Source organism: Notolepis coatsorum (genome assembly GCF_963971535.1).
Source record: "Notolepis coatsorum genome assembly, chromosome: 19".
Classification (NCBI taxonomy): domain Eukaryota; kingdom Metazoa; phylum Chordata; class Actinopteri; order Aulopiformes; family Paralepididae; genus Notolepis; species Notolepis coatsorum.
Window position 1 is genome coordinate 30552565 of NC_140183.1, and position 18439 is coordinate 30571003.

Sequence of the window (18439 nt, forward strand, 5' to 3'; positions counted from 1 at the left end):
TAAATTACATAGTTAGCCACTAGTCATATAAGCTACATAGTTAAGAGACTAGTCATATAAACTATATAGTTAGATACTAGTTATATAAACTACATAGTTGGAGACTAGTTATATAAACGACATAGTTAGAGACGAGTTATATAAACTACATAGTTAAAGATGAGTCATATAAATGCAGTAAGAGGCATCTGACAAGTGCAGATATTGTACAGTATCTGTATTTAATTTATCTCATATCTGGTAGCATGTTCATATCACCAGAGCCTGTAATAATCATAATCCAGAATATCCGAGATTGGTGTGGATTTGGGCAGCAGACATCAAAAGAGAGAGAGAGAGAGAGAGAGAGATGCTAAGTGAGTATTCCCTGGGAAGGTCTGTCATCAATCACTGAGCTGTTTGAATCACACGGCCACCAGCACTCGCATCATCAGTCTGCGCCACTGACAGAGCTCTGTCATTACAAAATATCACGCAGCCCTAATCTTTCATGGCTTTAGGTCGAATTTAACTTTCAGTTTACAAAAATACTAGCTGATGCATTATCTGGCTATATCAGGCCAGAATTAGTGGACTGCAGTAACTGATAAATTGCCACGACTTGAGAGAGGGAATTACCTGAATCTGCTGCACAGCTAACATTATCTGTGGAAGCTGGAAGGGATACTTTTGGAAAGGATTTTTGGCTCCTCGTACAGTTAACGTTACCTAACATTCATCTTTTAGTCTGCTCATTGAATCATGGTAATGTTGGCTGCTAGCAAACAGTAATGTTTTATTAATATCAAAGTCTAATGTTAACTGCTAATGTTAACATTAATACTAGCAAGCTTAACTACCCCATTGACTTGGGTTGAGTCAGAGTGAGCTGTAGCTGTCATGAGTGTCATGAGAGGCTGATGGTTCAGGGTCTGGTTCTGCTGTCATGAGGTCAGAGGCTGGTGGTTCTGGTTCTGCTGTCATGAGGTCAGAGGCTGATGGTTCAGGGTCTGGTTCTGCTGTCATGAGGTCAGAGGCTGATGGTTCAGGGTCTGGTTCTGCTGTCATGAGGTCAGAGGCTGGTGGTTCAGGGTCTGGTTCTGGTTCTGCTGTCATGAGGTCAGAGGCTGATGGTTCAGGGTCTGGTTCTGCTGTCATGAGGTCAGAGGCTGATGGTTCAGGGTCTGGTTCTGCTGTCATGAGGTCAGAGGCTGGTGGTTCAGGGTCTGGTTCTGGTTCTGTTGTCATGAGGTCAGAGGCTGGTGGTTCAGGGTCTGGTTCTGCTGTCATGAGGTCAGAGGCTGGTGGTTCAGGGTCTGGTTCTGGTTCTGTTGTCATGAGGTCAGAGGCTGGTGGTTCAGGGTCTGGTTTTGGTTCTGTTGTCATGAGGTCAGAGGCTGGTGGTTCAGGGTCTGGTTCTGCTGGCATGAGGTCAGAGGCTGGTGGTTCAGGGTCTGGTTCTGCTGTCATGAGGTCAGAGGCTGGTGGTTCAGGGTCTTTGGTTCTCTTGTCATGAGGTCAGAGGCTGGTGGTTCAGGGTCTTTGGTTCTCTTGTCATGAGGTCAGAGGCTGGTGGTTCAGGGTCTGGTTCTGCTGTCATGAGGTCAGAGGCTGGTGGTTCAGGGTCTGGTTCTGCTGTCATGAGGTCAGAGGCTGGTGGTTCAGGGTCTGGTTCTGCTGTCATGAGGTCAGAGGCTGGTGGTTCAGCGTCTGGTTCTGCTGTGCGTTTTCTTGATCTAACGTTCAAAAATGTCATTCCACACGGCCCGGGACACCATTGCCATTGTGTATCACTCTGACAGTCAACACTGACCCACACACGGGTCTGTATATGTGTATGTTGTCAAGGAGGTTTAATAGGAACTGTGTGTGCTACACAAAACGTGCAGTCAGTTTTGGTAAATGGACTGCATAACAACGTATGCCTCACATTCACCCATTCACTCACACATTCACACACTGACGGCGAAGGCAACCATGCAAGGAGCAATTTAGGGGTTAAGTCAGTGTCTTGCTCAAGGACACTTCGACACACTGCCATGAGGAGGCAGAACTAGGCGGACTAGTCATAAGCTACAATTTAGGGGTGGACGGTATGGTCTAAAATGTATATCACGGTATAATTTGAAGCATAGACGGTAACGGTATATATCACGGTATCATCGTTTTTGATAAAAAAATAAATAAAAAATTTTATATAATTTTTTTTTTTTTTTTTATAAAATATATATATTATATAATTAGACTTGTACTTGTATTATCTGCGAGACATCGCCACCACGCAACAAGCTCCACTGTCTGTGTGTACTCTAGTAGCCTCCAGCTACGGCCAGGATTCTCCGGAGCTGCACCTGGACCTATACTCGAGTAGCCTCGAGCAGAGCTACGGCCAGGATTCTCCGGCGCTGCACCTGAACCCTATTGTATTGGTACTATAACGTTAGCAAGCCCTCAGCTCGAATACGCATCGAATCAGTGTTATAAGACATTGATATCAGGAGCTATCTGTAGCTACTGCTAGCCGGATATATAACGTTAATACAACGCCTCAGTGAATTATTTAGTTCAATGGGACATTTCGTTTTGAACGGTGAACTAACTTGCGTTAACGTGAGCTAACGGCTAACGGAGCTATCATACACGTCTACTCTCTACTAGACTTGATGGAGCGTTTGTTGATGTCAGGAGCTATCGGTAGCTGGCCGACTAGATACCGTTCGGTTAGACAATGCCTCATCATGTATTAAACTAAAAGTGAATAGTTGACTGGGTCATTTTGTAATGGTAGCTAAGCTAACGTTAGCTCAGGGAGACGTCCCGTCCCACTAGACTACTAGTAGACCCGTGTTTACATGCGTGCGGGAGGGGCTGGCACGCCCACTGCGCGAAGCCTCCTAAATAACTTTTTCCAGTTCGCACATATCTATTATCTATGACTAATTCTATCTATTTTTAGGGGCAAATGCGAGTGAAATAGTCGCGCTGTGGTTACATGACGTCATTGCTATTTTAGAGCTGCACTACCGGTTATACGGTATAGTCAAAATCCATACCGTAGAGCAAATTCATACCGTTTATACCGTATACCGTTTATACCGTCCACCCCTAAGCTACATAGTTAAGGACTAGTCATATAAGCTACATAGTTGGGGACCAGTCATATACAGTAACATGAGTGGTCTTACTAGTTCAGAGTGAGTCTTGCTACCTAGTTAATGTTACCTAAGTTACCACTACTAGCTTCCCACATGGTAAAAGTAGCATTAGAGGGTATGTTAGCCTTGACTGAACATTGGTTTTACAGTGTGTTATTGTGGTTTGTCTGTGAATAGTTGAGCAAAGGCACATTTTCTAAAGCTATTGTTTACCTGCTAGCTGGCAGTAGCTAATGTTAGCTGTTACTAACATAAGTTAATTAGCAGTAGGCTGAATGAAATGAAATGTCACTCACCTTTGAGCAGTGTTTGTTTTCATCTGATGTTGAGGTCTTCCCATTGACCAGTTTACCACATAAATCCAATGCTGACATTTGAGCAAATTGGTTTTGGGTTTAGGTGAAGCGTCAGGGTTCTGGACGTTTCTCAGGCATATCTTATCCATAACAATGGTCCTCATTCTCGAACATGTTCGTAAGTACCTTTGTAAATATGTTGGTAAAAATGTTGTACTAGCAATTTCTTTTAATCCTTCTCCAGATTCCTGAACGCTTGAAACGGTCTCCGTAAGTGGCCAAAATCTTCGCAGCTGGGTTCCCATGCAAGCGTATTCTCGTACACCTTCATTTGCATACAGACACGCCCTGCCAGCTCCTTATAAGGCAAAGGAGGTGTGTGCAAAACAGGGTCGGCATTGCTGCACCATGCTGACCCATTCAACAGGTAGCATGGAAGCGATTTGCGACTGATCTGAAAATGAGATTAGATTCAAATGTATTCTCATTATACAGCACAAGTACAATACAACATCCAACCAGAGTGCAAATGTAACAGTAAAGTGCAATAGTAACATACAATGCACAGGTGATTAAACTGGGTATAAAATATATAAATACTACTGAGTAATTGTGCATTATATTTGGGCCAGGGTGGCCGCAAGCGCTTCCATCACCACCGCGGTCCTCCTGGCTGTTAGCGAACCTCTCCAGGCTGTTAGCGACCCCTCTCCTGGCTGTCCAAATACATTTGAATCTAATCAAATGTGCTGCCCCCCGTCCACCAGCACTGCCACTGCCACGCGTATTCTCTGACATATTACTGAAGTGATGTGTTTAGTTCTTGAGAGAAATTGTAAACTCTATCTAGTATCTAATAATAGTGAACACATCAAGTAAATCAAATTCATCTTTATTAAAGGTTTTATTCATCCTACATCCATGCAATTAATCGCTGTCTGACTTGGACAGCAGTCTGTTGTCCGGGCAAGATGAGCAGTGGAATGTTGGGCGGGGGGAAGCGCTGGTGGATGGGGGGCAGCCCGACCGTCCACCAGTGGTGCCACGCGATGCTGGACAGCCAGGGGAGGGTGGCTAACAGCCAGGGGAGGGTGGCTAACATCCAGGGGAGGGTCGCTAACAGCCAGGGGAGGGTCGCTAACATCCAGGAGAGGTTCGCTAACATCCAGGGGAGGGTCGCTAACATCCAGGGAGGGGCCGCTAACAGCCAGGAGAGGGTCGCTAACAGCCAGGGGAGGGTCGCTAACATCCAGGGGAGGGTCGCTAACATCCAGGGGAGGGTCGCTAACAGCCAGGAGAGGGTCGCTAACAGCCAGGAGAGGACCGCGGTGGTGATGGAAGCGCTTGTTGGAATGTTTCTTCATTGGCTCTTACAATACAATGAGCAATGTCAAAAAATACAAATAAAACCAACAATAAATAATATCATGGAGAACAAGATAGTATATGGAATATTAATAGTTTAGGGCCGGCCACTATAGCTACATCCACGCGATTGGGTTCAGTTCTTATTTATTTATTTCCGGACATGGTTAGTTGAGTCATGACTATATATGTAAAACGTGATTTTTTTTTTTTTTTTTTATTTATCTTTTTCCCCTTCCTTTTTTCCGATTTTTCTCCCATCCCACTGTTAGTCGTTATGCCAATTCCCAACCCCCTTCCCGGTTGTTGCGCACCCCCCCCTACTGTTGGTCCGGGAGGCCGGAGACTGTCACATGCTTTCCTCCGACACATGTGCATTACGTCTGATTTACGACTGCCTTTTCGATTTCGTAAATCCTACAACGAATTTACGATACGAAGCCGTTCAAGAATGCCAAATAAGTATGTAAATCGAGTTACAAAGGAATTCCTTGGTAACTTTCATGTATGTCCGTTTGAGAATGAGGACCTCCATGTTTGTCAGAACTTGACCAACCTATTGCAGTAAAGCTACGGTGGATAGCAATGGTAGCCAACGTATGATTGGAGGGTCAAGAAAAGAAGGTGGTGCTTGGGATTGTCAATTAATCACAGACAGTGAACTGGACAAGGTAAACTGTATTTAAGTGCTAACGTGGAAACAACAGAATTATGTTTGCTCACATTTTCGTCAGGATGCAAAAGGGTGTCCAATAAAACGCTGGTGGTGCAGTGGACCAGGACCAGGTAGGTCTGTATGAGGTCTGGTGGTGCAGTGGACCAGGACCAGGTAGGTCTGTATGAGGTCTGGTGGTGCAGTGGACCAGGACCAGGTAGGTCTGTAATGTATGAGGTCTGGTGGTGCAGTGGACCAGGACCAGGTAGGTCTGTAATGTATGAGGTCTGGTGGTGCAGTGGACCAGGACCAGGTAGGTCTGTAATGTATGAGGTCTGGTGGTGCAGTGGACCAGGACCAGGTAGGTCTGTAATGTATGAGGTCTGGTGGTGCAGTGGACCAGAACCAGGTAGGTCTGTAATGTATGAGGTCTGGTGGTGCAGTGGACCAGAACCAGGTAGGTCTGTAATGTATGAGGTCTGGTGGTGCAGTGGACCAGAACCAGGTAGGTCTGTAATGTATGAGGTCTGGTGGTGCAGTGGACCAGGACCAGGTAGGTCTGTAATGTATGAGGTCTGGTGGTGCAGTGGACCAGAACCAGGTAGGTCTGTAATGTATGAGGTCTGGTGGTGCAGTGGACCAGGACCAGGTAGGTCTGTAATGTATGAGGTCTGGTGGTGCAGTGGACCAGAACCAGGTAGGTCTGTAATGTATGAGGTCTGGTGGTGCAGTGGACCAGAACCAGGTAGGTCTGTAATGTATGAGGTCTGGTGGTGCAGTGGACCAGGACCAGGTAGGTCTGTAATGTATGAGGTCTGGTGGTGCAGTGGACCAGGACCAGGTAGGTCTGTAATGTATGAGGTCTGGTGGTGCAGTGGACCAGGACCAGGTAGGTCTGTCTGAGGTCTGGTGGTGCAGTGGACATAGTGAGTTATGGAGTCAACGATACGTCATATAGGCCTGTGGGGAGTGAGGTTGAAGATCAAAATTATTAAAAGTATTGTAACGTCCTCGGAAAAGGATGACTCACCGAGGCTGTTGTTATCTCTCACGTTTGTTTATTCAACGTTAGCCTAGGTTACAGCGTACCAAGTCGGGGTGCATCACCTCTGCTTGCCAAACGTTGTGACTGCACCTGAACTTCCTCCGTCAGCCCTTGCCCCCCTCCCCTCTGCCAACCCCCGGCTCGCTTGACCAATAGCGTCGCCTCCTGCCCCAGGTTGGCAGAGTGACAGCTCGGCTGACCAACCGTCCCAATCCCAGGGTCGCTACAGTATTACAGCCAAACCATATTATGTATCTTCATAATCTTTGACAGTTATATATTATTTAATTATTATACTGTTACAACAGTATAAAGGTTTTAACTTAATATTTGAGAAAATGTGTTTTATATTGTAATCTTTACTCATTTCCATGGTAACTGCTACTATAGTACCCATGAGCCTCTGCAATTTCCAATCACAAGAGCACAACGACACAGTCTTGTACCTGTTACTTTTTTTTTGTTTTTCCTCAAATTTCAAAACAGATCTCATTTAATTCTGCTCAACTCTGCTTCCGTCAAATGTCAGACCAATTGAATAAGTGGAACCATATAAACTCTCTACCTTGAGAAACTCTTATGGTAAAAAAACCAGAGGCAGTCTGGGATCAGGCGGGTCTTAAAAACTATCATGTGACTCCCCAGGTCTATATTGAACTGGTCATACACAAAGTTTCTTGCCTGTAAACTGCCACTAGGGGCAGAGTGACCAAGTGTGAGTAAATCACTGATTGAATTAATTAATGAATGAGTCAGAGTGAGTGAGTGAGTGAGTGACATTCCTGTTGTGATGTGTTTCACATCTAAAAATCTATTGACATTTTTCCTGGCAGTCAGATCTTATTACCAGACGTGACTAAAGCAACATTGCTGAGGAGTTGTCTAATGCTTTCTGTCAACAATAACACACAGATAGCATGGAGACGTGTCTGGCTGTAGTGTGACTATATGACTGCAACACAGCTGAAATTAGCTTTGAATGCTAGCGTGACATTTGATGAAACACACGTCATTCTGCAGCACCATTTAATATTTTCAGATTTGTAGTTTCACAGCCGGATGGACGGTGGATTTCTGCTGTACGTTTGAACAAACTGCCCACTGCTTATGACTGTGCAGAGTTTTCTCTGTGTGTGTGTGTGTGTGTGTGTGTGCGTGTGTGTGTGTGTTTGTGTGTGTGTGTGCGTGCGCGTGCATGCTGAGTTGTTCCCAGGCAGTGTTGTTCCTGATATAGCCTCAGCCTGTCGGATAGCAACAGTGGAACAACTTTTAGCAGTTGGTTGGTCTGAGAGGAAGTCACTCATCCTTCTGCTAGAGAGGCCCTCTCTCTCTTTCTCTCTCCCTCTCTCTCTCTGTGGTCATCCCCCCCTACCCCCCTCGACATCTTCAAACTATTTCCGCGTGCACGTCATCATCCTGCCTCCAACCCCATGGCCCCACCCACAGACCCGGCCCCCTGGCCAATCGCAGTGAGGGAAGGGACTCAAGCTGGCCAATAGTGTTGCGGCTGCCATAGCGTTGGATAGCAACAGAGTTTAGGCACGCGCATGGTGGGGGAGGAGAGAAGAGAGAGAGAGAGAAGAGAGAGAGAGAGAGCTCACGACAAGGGAAAGGAGGAGTAAGTGAGAGACGAGAGGAGAAGGGCTCTATGCACAGAAAAGTTGAAATAATTTTGAAGGACTGGAGGAGAGGATGGTCTGCTGTGGTTGAAAGTTCACTGTTCACAACACGACAGACCAAGGTTCAACTTGACCACAGTTGTTGAATTTGTTATTGAACCTCCTATAATGCATATTACTGGAGACATAGCTGAGTGTGTTTGTTTAAATACACACCAGGTTGAAGGTGGCTAGTTAGCTGTATTGTTTCTGGTTTCCATCATCTGAGAATAGTTCGTTTTCTGTGTTTGTTATGGTAGTTTTAGAAGGGTGTGTGTGAGAGATGAAGTGGTTTGATCTACGAATGTGTAGTTTGATTGATTGATTGAAAACTGTATTAACATATTGAAGAATGGGTACAATACAGTACGGCTCAATACAAACAACTGCTAAGAGGATGCAGACCAGAAAAATACTTTCGTCTTGTTTACATAATGCCAATGGTCCTCCAGGTAGTGTGTGATCAGCTGTAATTTAAGATGATTGATGTAAAGGTTTGTCATTTAGGCTGTTTGCTATGAGGTGTCATTGTATAATTATATATGTTGAGTTAGTGTTGTTTTAGTAGTTTTATAAATGGTAGTTGTGTGTATAAAGTGTCAGTATATATATCTTACTGTTACTATAAATGGCTAGGCCTGGTTGGACCAGCTTATTGCAGCCTGGGAGGGGGGGGGGGGGTACTGCCCCTCTAACTGCCCTCTCTAATAAATAAACCTCTATATCTACCACCACTACAGTTAAATACTCCACATACCCAGCAGCTCAGGCATTAATCAAATGTCTGTTTATTATTATCTTTGTTACTTATTACATATTTTTAAGAGGTACAGTTTATTCAACCTCTCTGTTTATATGAGTACAATTAAACACTCCTTTCTATATTCTGTTGTTCATATCAGGAGTTTAAACGACTTCTAGCCTGATTAATATGAAACTGTGTCTCGTGTCTTGGATGACGTTTTATTATGATTATTTATCAGTATTATTAGACAGTTCCCCCAGGCTCTCTTGGTTGGACACATGGAGAGGTGGGGCTACGCAGGAGTAAACAGGCTAGCAGGGACACATTTGGTACATTCCCATCCAAACCATTAAGGTTCAATTGGTTGGCATTGTTTTAGCCTGTCATGATGTTACATGTAAACATGTGTCTGTCACCAGGGGGTATATCGTTCAGAATCAACAACTTTTTCACAGATAAAATCATACAGGGATAGCAATAGTACTGGCCATTAGTTGTACCCTTCAGCCCTGCGCCCCCTCCCAGTCCGAGAGCAGTGGTACAGCCCTGGCTCCCCCCAGTCCGAGAGGAGTGGTACAGCCCTGACTCCCCCCAGTCTGAGGGGAATGGTACAGCCCGTCCCCCCTCCCAGTCTGAGGGGAGTGGTACGGTCCGGGCGGCAGGGCGGGGAGCGCAGCTCGAGCCGGACAGACTCACCGTCTATCGGGGGAAATACCGACAGAGAAACGGCGACTAACAACAGCTGGAGTCGCTCCCGGGAATGTTCCACCTCGGAGGAAAACAACAACAAAACAAACTAAAAGGGAGGAAAAGAAGACCCGACGACCATAATAGGACAAAGAGAGAAGAAGAAGAAGAAAGAGAAAACATGTAGTAGCGGCGGGAAACTGAGATGTTGTCAAAGGAGCGCGTGAAGGACTGATCTAACCGAAACAAGAGTAAGACCTGGATCTGGTTTAAACCGAGACCGGATCTAAGCCTGGGACTGGTATAAACCGAGACTGGATCTACGCCTGGATCTGGTATAAACCGACACTGGATCTACGCCTGGATCTGGTATAACCCGACACTGGATCTAAGCCTGGAACTAATAAGCCTGGACCTGGTTTAAACCGAGACTGGATCTAAGGACCTGGACCTGGTTCATGTGTATCGTCTGGACAAACTGTATTTCGGCAAAGTGAGTTTGTGATCCAGTACAGCTGCTGTCACCGACAGTAACAACAACGTGACGGTTACTGATCGACTAATAATACTGTTGCCACACGGGGACACTGACAGGAAACTACAGTCTCAAGTACAGTGTGTTTAGCTGGTGAGAGGGTTCTGGGACCCCGAGGCGAACTACTTCTGGTTCCTGGAACTATTGTGGAAGCGCTCCGCCAAGAAGCACTTTGACCCGGACTAGTTAGACTGCTGGTTAGACTGGGTGTCTATCTGTTGTCAGGAGTGTTTTTAGCTGGTTAGACTGGGTGTCTATCTGTTGTCAGGAGTGTTTTTAGCTGGTTAGACTGGGTGTATATCTGTTGTCAGGAGTGTTTTTAGCCGGGCAGCTGGTTAGACTGGGTGTATATCTGTTGTCAGGAGTGTTTTTAGCCGGGCAGCTGGTTAGACTGGGTGTCTATCTGTTGTCAGGAGTGTTTTTAGCCGGGCAGCTGACCAGCGGAGCAGCAGGACGGTCTGAGGCTTTGTCCTGCTCTACTCTGCCCTGCCCAGCTACAGGCTCTGTCCCCATAGAAAGCGGCAGTAACTCGGGTCTATTTTTAGGGACAGGGATGGGGTAAAGGCAGGCAGCTGGAAACTCTACCCCCTCCCCCACCCCCACCCCTTCCACCCAACCTCATCCAGCCCCCCCCCCCCCTGACAGCATGCTGCACTAGCCTGGCGGTTCGCCTGGTTAGTGTCTAGCACAGCTAGTTACACTAGGCTGCTAGCCTGCTACTAGTCTGAAACTACTAGTCAGCTTGAACCAGCGAAGTCTACTGAATTAACCAGCCAACTGCCCGGCGGCCACCGGTCTCCCGGGAATACCAGCTGTATTGGAGTCTCCTGGATGAGACCGCTCTTGAACTACTAGTCAAGCCTGCCCTGGACTACTACTAGTTGCCAATGGACACAGTTTAAGCCTACTTTGGACTAGTGGTCAAGCCTGCCCTGGATAAATAGTGTACAGGACAACTATTTACACTTACTTTGTAATATATCTACTAGTTGACTCTGTGCAAGTCTAGAGAAGTATTATAAGACTAGTAAGACTACTAGTTAACTGCTAGATACTACTACCTAAACTTTAGTCACCAGCGAAGGGGAGCTGAGCACCCTGAAACAATGCATGAAGCTACAGGAACCCTCTTAGAAACAAGCTAACGTAACAAACCAAATATTCTATGACCTCCCTCAGCCAGCGGAGCAGATGTTTATGTAGAAACAGAGTTGACTTTATCTATAGTGTTGGAACAACAGTCAAAGTCTTTTATATTTTTACTGGAGAGAGTCTGAAACGCTGCCTGTACACCCGTCGGTTGCCTTAGAAACTACAGTAATAAAAAAAACACAAGCCAGAGGAGACGGTGCCTTTCTATTGGTCGGTTGGTTTCCCGCCACTTCAGGACTGAGCAATTTGATTGGATGTAAGTTGACGAGTGAACTCTGGGATTGAAAATGCTACAACACGCCTAATGACCCCTACCTGAACCATTAGACCCGCCCACCCACCACAGCGCTTTGATTGACATTATTTCCCAGCTGGATTGACCAATTGCCAAGTGTTTCCATGGTGATCACATCTTCGTCGGTGGAGGAGAAGGCCCCTCCCTCCAGCAGGATGGTCCAATCAGAACCCTGGATCACATCTGCTCTGCTCCGCAAAAACAAGGGTCGGTACATACATACATACATACATACATACATACATACATACATACATACATACATACATACATAACACACACGTGTAGCTGAACCAGCTGAGATGATGTTTCTCACAGGAAGTCCTGGAGCTTCTGGATGGAACTTTGTACTGTATTATTCACTTGTCAGTGCATTTACAATTCTTGGCATAGCGGTGTGTGTCAGTGTTACATTACAGAATGACTGGATTATGTGTGTGTGCATGTTACAGTGTACTAACAGGGAAATGGTTGTAGTTGTGTGTGTGTGTGTGTGTGACATCATAATAATTGGTGACATCTTCATAGTAATGGGTGGTATTGTCATAATGGGTTACTTACCTCATCATTGTCTGGGTTTCCCCCAGAAAAGTTAGGTCCAGTGGTTGTTACTTACAGTAGGTCTGGTGGTTGTTAGGTTTGGTGGTTGTTAGATCCGGTGGTTGTTAGGTCTGGTGGCCTGGTGGCCATTTATTCAACATTCAACAACTACAATATAGACCTTTTCAGAAGTATTCTGTTGCTAGGGGAACATCTTTGGCCCCTGTATATTTGGAATGCAATTAATTGGCCCTATTATAGTATACTCTTGCTGCTAGTATGTACTCACTCTGCTAGTATAGTATACTCACTGTGCTAGTATAGTAACTCACTCTGCTAGTATAGTATACAGTCTCTGCTAGTATAGTATACTCTGCTAGTATAGTATACTCACTCTGCTAGTATAGTAAATCACTCTGCTAGTATAGTATACAGTCTCTGCTAGTATAGTATACTCACTCTGCTAGTATAGTCTTGTCCCAGCAGCACAAGTACTAGGGGTGGGCCGATACATCGATCCAGATCGATATATCGATCTATTATCAATGATCAAATAGGATCGATGCAACGTAAAAAGATCGATTATTGCGATACTCTTATTTTGAAAATCCCCTGGAGCATATCCGCAACAACAACAGTAGCTCCGTGTGTGTAGACGTTACCAGGGGAGGAAACAAACTTTTTGGCTTACCAGCCAACTGGCGAGTATCTGATTTTTTTTACCAGCCAAACAGATTTTTTACCAGACAAAAAAAAACGCTAATTGTGATAATTACTTCTTTGTATGTCAAGCCGCGTTAATGTTGTGTATGCATCTGGGTAGGCACACTGTGCCTTTAAGACAGCACGGTGGTCTTACGACAGTGCTGTGAAGTACCGTCAAGTGTTGTGGTAACGTCAGTTGGGTTGGTGTGCTGTTGTGCACAGTGCACTGGTTGAGCTTAGCTAGCCCCTTTCGTGACTGCGATGTGCAAGCCAGGGGCTTTTGAGCATGAAATAAAATGTCTAACCTTACGTCGTAGTCCGGTGCTTTTTTGGAAACATTATAGTCATAACAGTTACACCTAGCTGGCTGCTTTGAGCACACGGGGCTAACGTTAGCTAGCAAGCAGCTATAGCTAAAACGCTAACTAGAAGCTAACCACTGTATACAGTTCCAGTAGACTAACATTACACCTCTGTGATTTAAATGTGTCCTTAGTAACTTCTACTCGAGGGTTGTACTAGGGTTGGATGCAGTTCCCCGTTGGTCAGTCTGTCTGTTTTCCATCTTCTGCTGTGTTTAACGTTATCTGTTTGCGAGTGCTCCTGATGGCTAGCCTAGTACCGCGGGACTTTTATTATTATATGTCCGCGGGTTGGCCAGTACTGCGCAAACGTTTATTAAACATTATATGTCCGCGGGTGGTCTTGTGCAGTGCTCTCGTGGCACTGTCAACTAAAGCGAACACTCAGAAGACGCGCACCGTTTGCCAGTGCAGTGATTGCAGAATGTTTTATTTTTTTGTATACTCGCCAGCAGGGGAGGAAACTAACTTTTTGGCTTACCAGCCAACTGGCGGGTATCTGATTTTTTTTACCAGCCAAACGTAAAAAATACTAGCATTTGGCCAGTAAAGTGGCCTAATTTCCTCCCCTGGACGTTACACAGCATTGCTCCAGAGTCCGCCTATTTTGCAACCAGAAATATGTTCCTGCTGTTTTTTCCCACAACGGGTCAAATGGATCTAATATGCTTTGCATCCTCGCCATTCCTTTATGCCCACGTCGCGTTAAAGACCGAAATTAACGTTACGTTAGCGTAAGCTAACTAAGCTAAGCTAACCCCGATCAGAGCCATAATAGAACAGTAGAGTGGGGACTGGGGAAGGCGGGGGGCATTCTCCCTTTCTGTGTGTGTGCATTTGGAAAGACCAGATGAAGTCAAGAATATATTATATTTATAGTAAATTTACTGAGGATGGACAGATCATGTTGATATTTAAACATAAAAAATACAATACATAATGAATGTATTCATGATCATCATGCAACATAAAACAATTATAGGAACGGTTTGGGAGAGGAAGGGGTTTTAGGTTGCGTGTTGTGAGTTCCAAAAAAAATTACTTAAAGTTTAAAGCTCAATATATCAAAACGTGGCACTTTACAGTGAACAGGAGGTCTATTTGTATTCAAAACAATAGATTGTTTTTCATTTAAATGTCTGGAAGAGCTAAAAAAAATTGCCTTTTTTGAGTCGATCTAAATGTTACTGATTGTGTTAAATGGGCATATAATATCGTCTATCGATCGCAGGCACCTGAATCGTATCGTATTGTGGCAGATGTTGTGATATCGGCAAATATCGTATCGTTGTCCAAAGAATCGGTATCGCATTGTGATGAAACTGGTGATTCCCACCCCTAACAATTACGCTGTCATATTTAGACACAAACAACAACCGTTAACGTTAAACCATTTGCCAGCATTGTCTATCTATGGATATATATAAAAATAGCCAAACAGGTTTTAGCTTACCGTGTTGGCGTGTTCTGTCTAGAAGTAACGTAACGTTGTTGACATGGAGCTGTGAGTGTCTCAGTCTCTTCCTCATCACCATCACCTTCAGTATTTGGTAAAACTATGTTTTTTAGGATTTTTTCCCTCCACTTTATCCCTAATTAGTAATTATCATTCCTACCGTTTGGCTAGCTAGCAGCCTTCCTATTGGAGCACAGCGCTGCTGTCAGTGGTGACGTTGCGCTAGTTCACCGGAAGCAACCTTCTGGAATGAAGAACAACAAACTCTAGTTGGGACGGGAGCTGGCATGGCTCGTCCGGCGAGTGTTGGCATCGGTGGCACGACTGCAGTGCTGATGGGGGCTGCTGTGGCGCGCATCGTTGGTTGTCGTGGCCATCGGCAGTCGCGGTGAGGATCGTTGTTGATTGGCGTTGGCTAGCTGGCTTTGGCTAGAGTTGTGGTTCGCTAGCTGTGTGGGCTAACGTTGGCCGAGTTTACTCTGGCAGCGTGTGCTGGCTAGCTGGCGTTGGTCAATAAAGATCCTGACTGCAATTAGTTAGTTATCATAACCATCGGCAGTTGCAGTGGGGATCTTTGTTGATTGGCGTTGGCTGGCTGGCACATTTTGCATAGGGGGAACTCGGCTGACGTTGGCTTGTGTAGCTGGCGAGCTGTAGTTCTAGTTGGGGCTGGCTAGCTGGCGTTGATCAGTGGGGATCCTCGCTGCGATTGCAGATGGTTGTGGTGGCTGGCGTTGCGTGCTGCGGTGGCTCCTGTCGGTGCTGTGGTCGTGCCGTTGATGCCAACGTTCGTTGGATGAGCTATGCTGGCTCTCGTGACTACAGTTCCTGTTATACGAGCATTAGAAAATGTCCACAATGCTATTCGCAAGAATAGAAAATAAATTGAAAAGCCTAATAATAAGCTATACATAGCCTAAACTGCCGTGCTGAAAGCTAGTAAACACAGCATCTCTATGGCTTAGTCACAAACGTGATTTATACAGAGACATTTGACAATTGCCCATTAATGGTTCATACATACTGTATAAAGACGGAAATCTATTTTATTTTTGTTAAACAGCCTACAATATGACATAACCTAGTTCTAGATTATGATGGGCTATAATCAGTCTCACTCATCAAAATGTTTTCTAGGTAATTTATGGTATCTCAAACTAATTAGGCCCTCTGCTATGACAAATGTATAATAAATAATACAACCATACTTTTTCTACCCCTTGAATTTTTTTTAACTACAGAAGTCTGCTGCATTTGGCTCACAGAGTAGTGACTCCCCCCACTCAGAAGCAACCTAACCTCCGCTTTTTTTGAGCAGCATATAAAGTACACAAATTAGTCCAAAGATGATAAAAGGATCAACAGGGCAGTCGCAGAGTTCATCTGTATGGACCAAGTTCCAATATATACAGTTGAGAAAGCTGGGTTCAGAAACCTTGTACAGCAACTGTTTTGAGTGCAAAAAAAGTTCTCCAGCATTTTGAATGCCATTGCTTTTAATTTAATTTATTTATTCTTGTCATTGTTCATTGTTGTGTTTTAAAATAAAGAACAATAATGACATCTGAGAGTTTTTCCCTGATTTTGAGGCTGTTAAATCATTCTATTATCATAAGAGCTGTTCCACCTTGTGGCAACGTCTGGGATCAACCAGCCTGTGTTTTGGTAGCGCTGGAGCAGGTCTTGTTTAAGCTGCTGGCTGGCTGTGGTGCTGAGCAGGTCTTGTTTAAGCTGCTGGCTGGCTGTGGTGCTGAGCAGGTCTTGTTTAAGCTGCTGGCTGGCTATGGTGCTGAGCAGGTCTTGTTTGTGTTTAAGCTGCTGGCTGGCTGTGGTGCTGAGCAGGTCTTGTTTGTGTTTAAGCTGCTGGCTGGCTGTGGTGCTGAGCAGGTCTTGTTTGTGTTTAAGCTGCTGGCTGGCTGTGGTGCTGAGCAGGTCTTGTTTGTGTTTAAGCTGCTGGCTGTCTGTGGTGCTGAGCAGGTCTTGTTTGTGTTTAAGCTGCTGGCTGTCTGTGGTGCTGAGCAGGTCTTGTTTGTGTTTAAGCTGCTGGCTGGCTGTGGTGCTGAGCAGGTCTTGTTTGTGTTTAAGCTGCTGGCTGTCTGTGGTGCTGAGCAGGTCTTGTTTGTGTTTAAGCTGCTGGCTGGCTGTGGTGCTGACTGAGCAGGTCTTGTTTGTGTTTAAGCTGCTGGCTGGCTGTGGTGCTGAGCAGGTCTTGTTTGCTGGTGGCTGGCTACGGTGCGTCTAAAAAGCTTGTAACACGTCCTGCAGAGTAGACACGCCACTGTTGTTGGCAATTTCACTGCATTCAACGGCCTCCTTTAGTAACCTACCTGCAATGTTCTGTCCTGTATGGCTGTCCTGCATTGCTCTTGTTTGTAGCTCATACGAGTAGGGATGTCAGATTTTAGATTTGAATGTTCCTTTTTTTGATAGGCTACAACAATGCAGTGAAACACAGAAAGCATGAGCGAGAAAAGGAAAGAGAGGACTATAGACTAGATTCATAACAGGTGCTGCATGATTGAATATATTGTTCTGTTATCAGGGACACGTGAGGACCATGTGCATTAAACCATAAAATAGACCTGGTCTTTTGGAGAACTTGCTGGTAGATTGACAACAGGGGAGTCTGTGGGACACCTGTCACCTAAGCAGCCAACTTCACAATAGTGCTCAGGTGGTTTTTATCCCAGGTTACTATACCAAGCAAGCATATAAAAAGTAAGATTCAATAAATGTCTATATTAGAAACATTAACTTCCTGTAAAAACGCTGCTATCTCTTCTTACAGACTGCATCAGAATTTGCATCAAACTTCAGATTATTTTAATGACAAAGTCCATGCTAATACGGTACCTTTGATGAAGGTCTGAGATGGTGGTGAGAAGACTTCCGTCTGAAGTCGATGACCACATCCTTGGTGTTTGTGATGTTTAGTTGGAGGTAGGGCTGGGCGATATGGCCAAAAATGATATCGCGATAATGATATCGATAACAATATCATATCACTAGATAAAAAAAAATCAAGTATTAAAAAATAAATAATAATAATACTTTTTTAACTTTTTTTTTAATTAAACAACAGATGTATGTTTATTTTGCAGCAATTCTTTGTCGTTGCCGCCATCTTTAGTGTTACATCCCCTCACACTCCAGTTCTCAGGCTGCAGCTGGTTTGAAAGCGAAAGTAAACCGGCTTCTCTGCTGGCTGTGGCTCCAGGGGAGTTGAACAGTTCTGGCTCTGCTAGTTTCTTTTCTATCTTTTGGCGCTTTCTTGGTGGACAAACCACCGCACATGTCCACCGTGACTCGTGACTGGAGTCTAGCTCTGCTAGCACACATAGCATAGCCTACTGTGTACAGACGGTTTCAAACTGTATTTTAAATTAGAAAGCAAACAAAATAAATGGACAAGAGAAAAATAAATCTCAATTTGGTCAGTATTGTCATTTGGACAAGCAAAGCCATTACTTTAAGTTGCAGGCAAGAAAGACAAGTCTGTCCACTGTCTCTGGTTTTAAAACTGCCCTGTTGCAGGTCACAAAAAAGAAAAAGAAAAAAATTTCTCTACCCCCCCCCGATATCGATTATTCAAATATATCACGATAATTATCGTTATATCGCCCAGCCCTCTCTCTCCTCACTTACTCTAGGTTTCTCTCTCTCTCTCCTCACTTACTCTAGGTTTATCTCTTTCTCTCCTTACTTGCTCTAGGTTTCTCTCTCTCTCTCTCTCTCCCCCCACTTGCTCTAGGTTTCTCTCTCTCCCCCCACTTGCTCTAGGTTTATCTCTCTCCCCACTTGCTCTAGGT

At 44.9% G+C, this 18439-nt stretch overlaps 1 protein-coding gene across 2 annotated transcripts in view; it reads left to right on the forward strand.

Annotated features, from left to right (window-relative positions):
* Positions 1-18439, forward strand: part of dyrk1b (dual-specificity tyrosine-(Y)-phosphorylation regulated kinase 1B) — a 199351-nt gene that overhangs the window by 71088 nt on the left and 109824 nt on the right. Inside the window, exon 1 of one of the 2 annotated variants that reach the window (XM_084335798.1) lies at positions 9585-11774. The exons of the other annotated variant lie outside the window; for it this stretch is intronic. Within the exon in view, the coding sequence (XP_084191924.1) occupies positions 11672-11774 (103 nt within the window). The 5' untranslated portion in view covers positions 9585-11671. Of the gene's footprint in view, positions 1-9584; positions 11775-18439 lie in introns of those variants that run through there. 2 annotated transcript variants of the gene reach the window in all.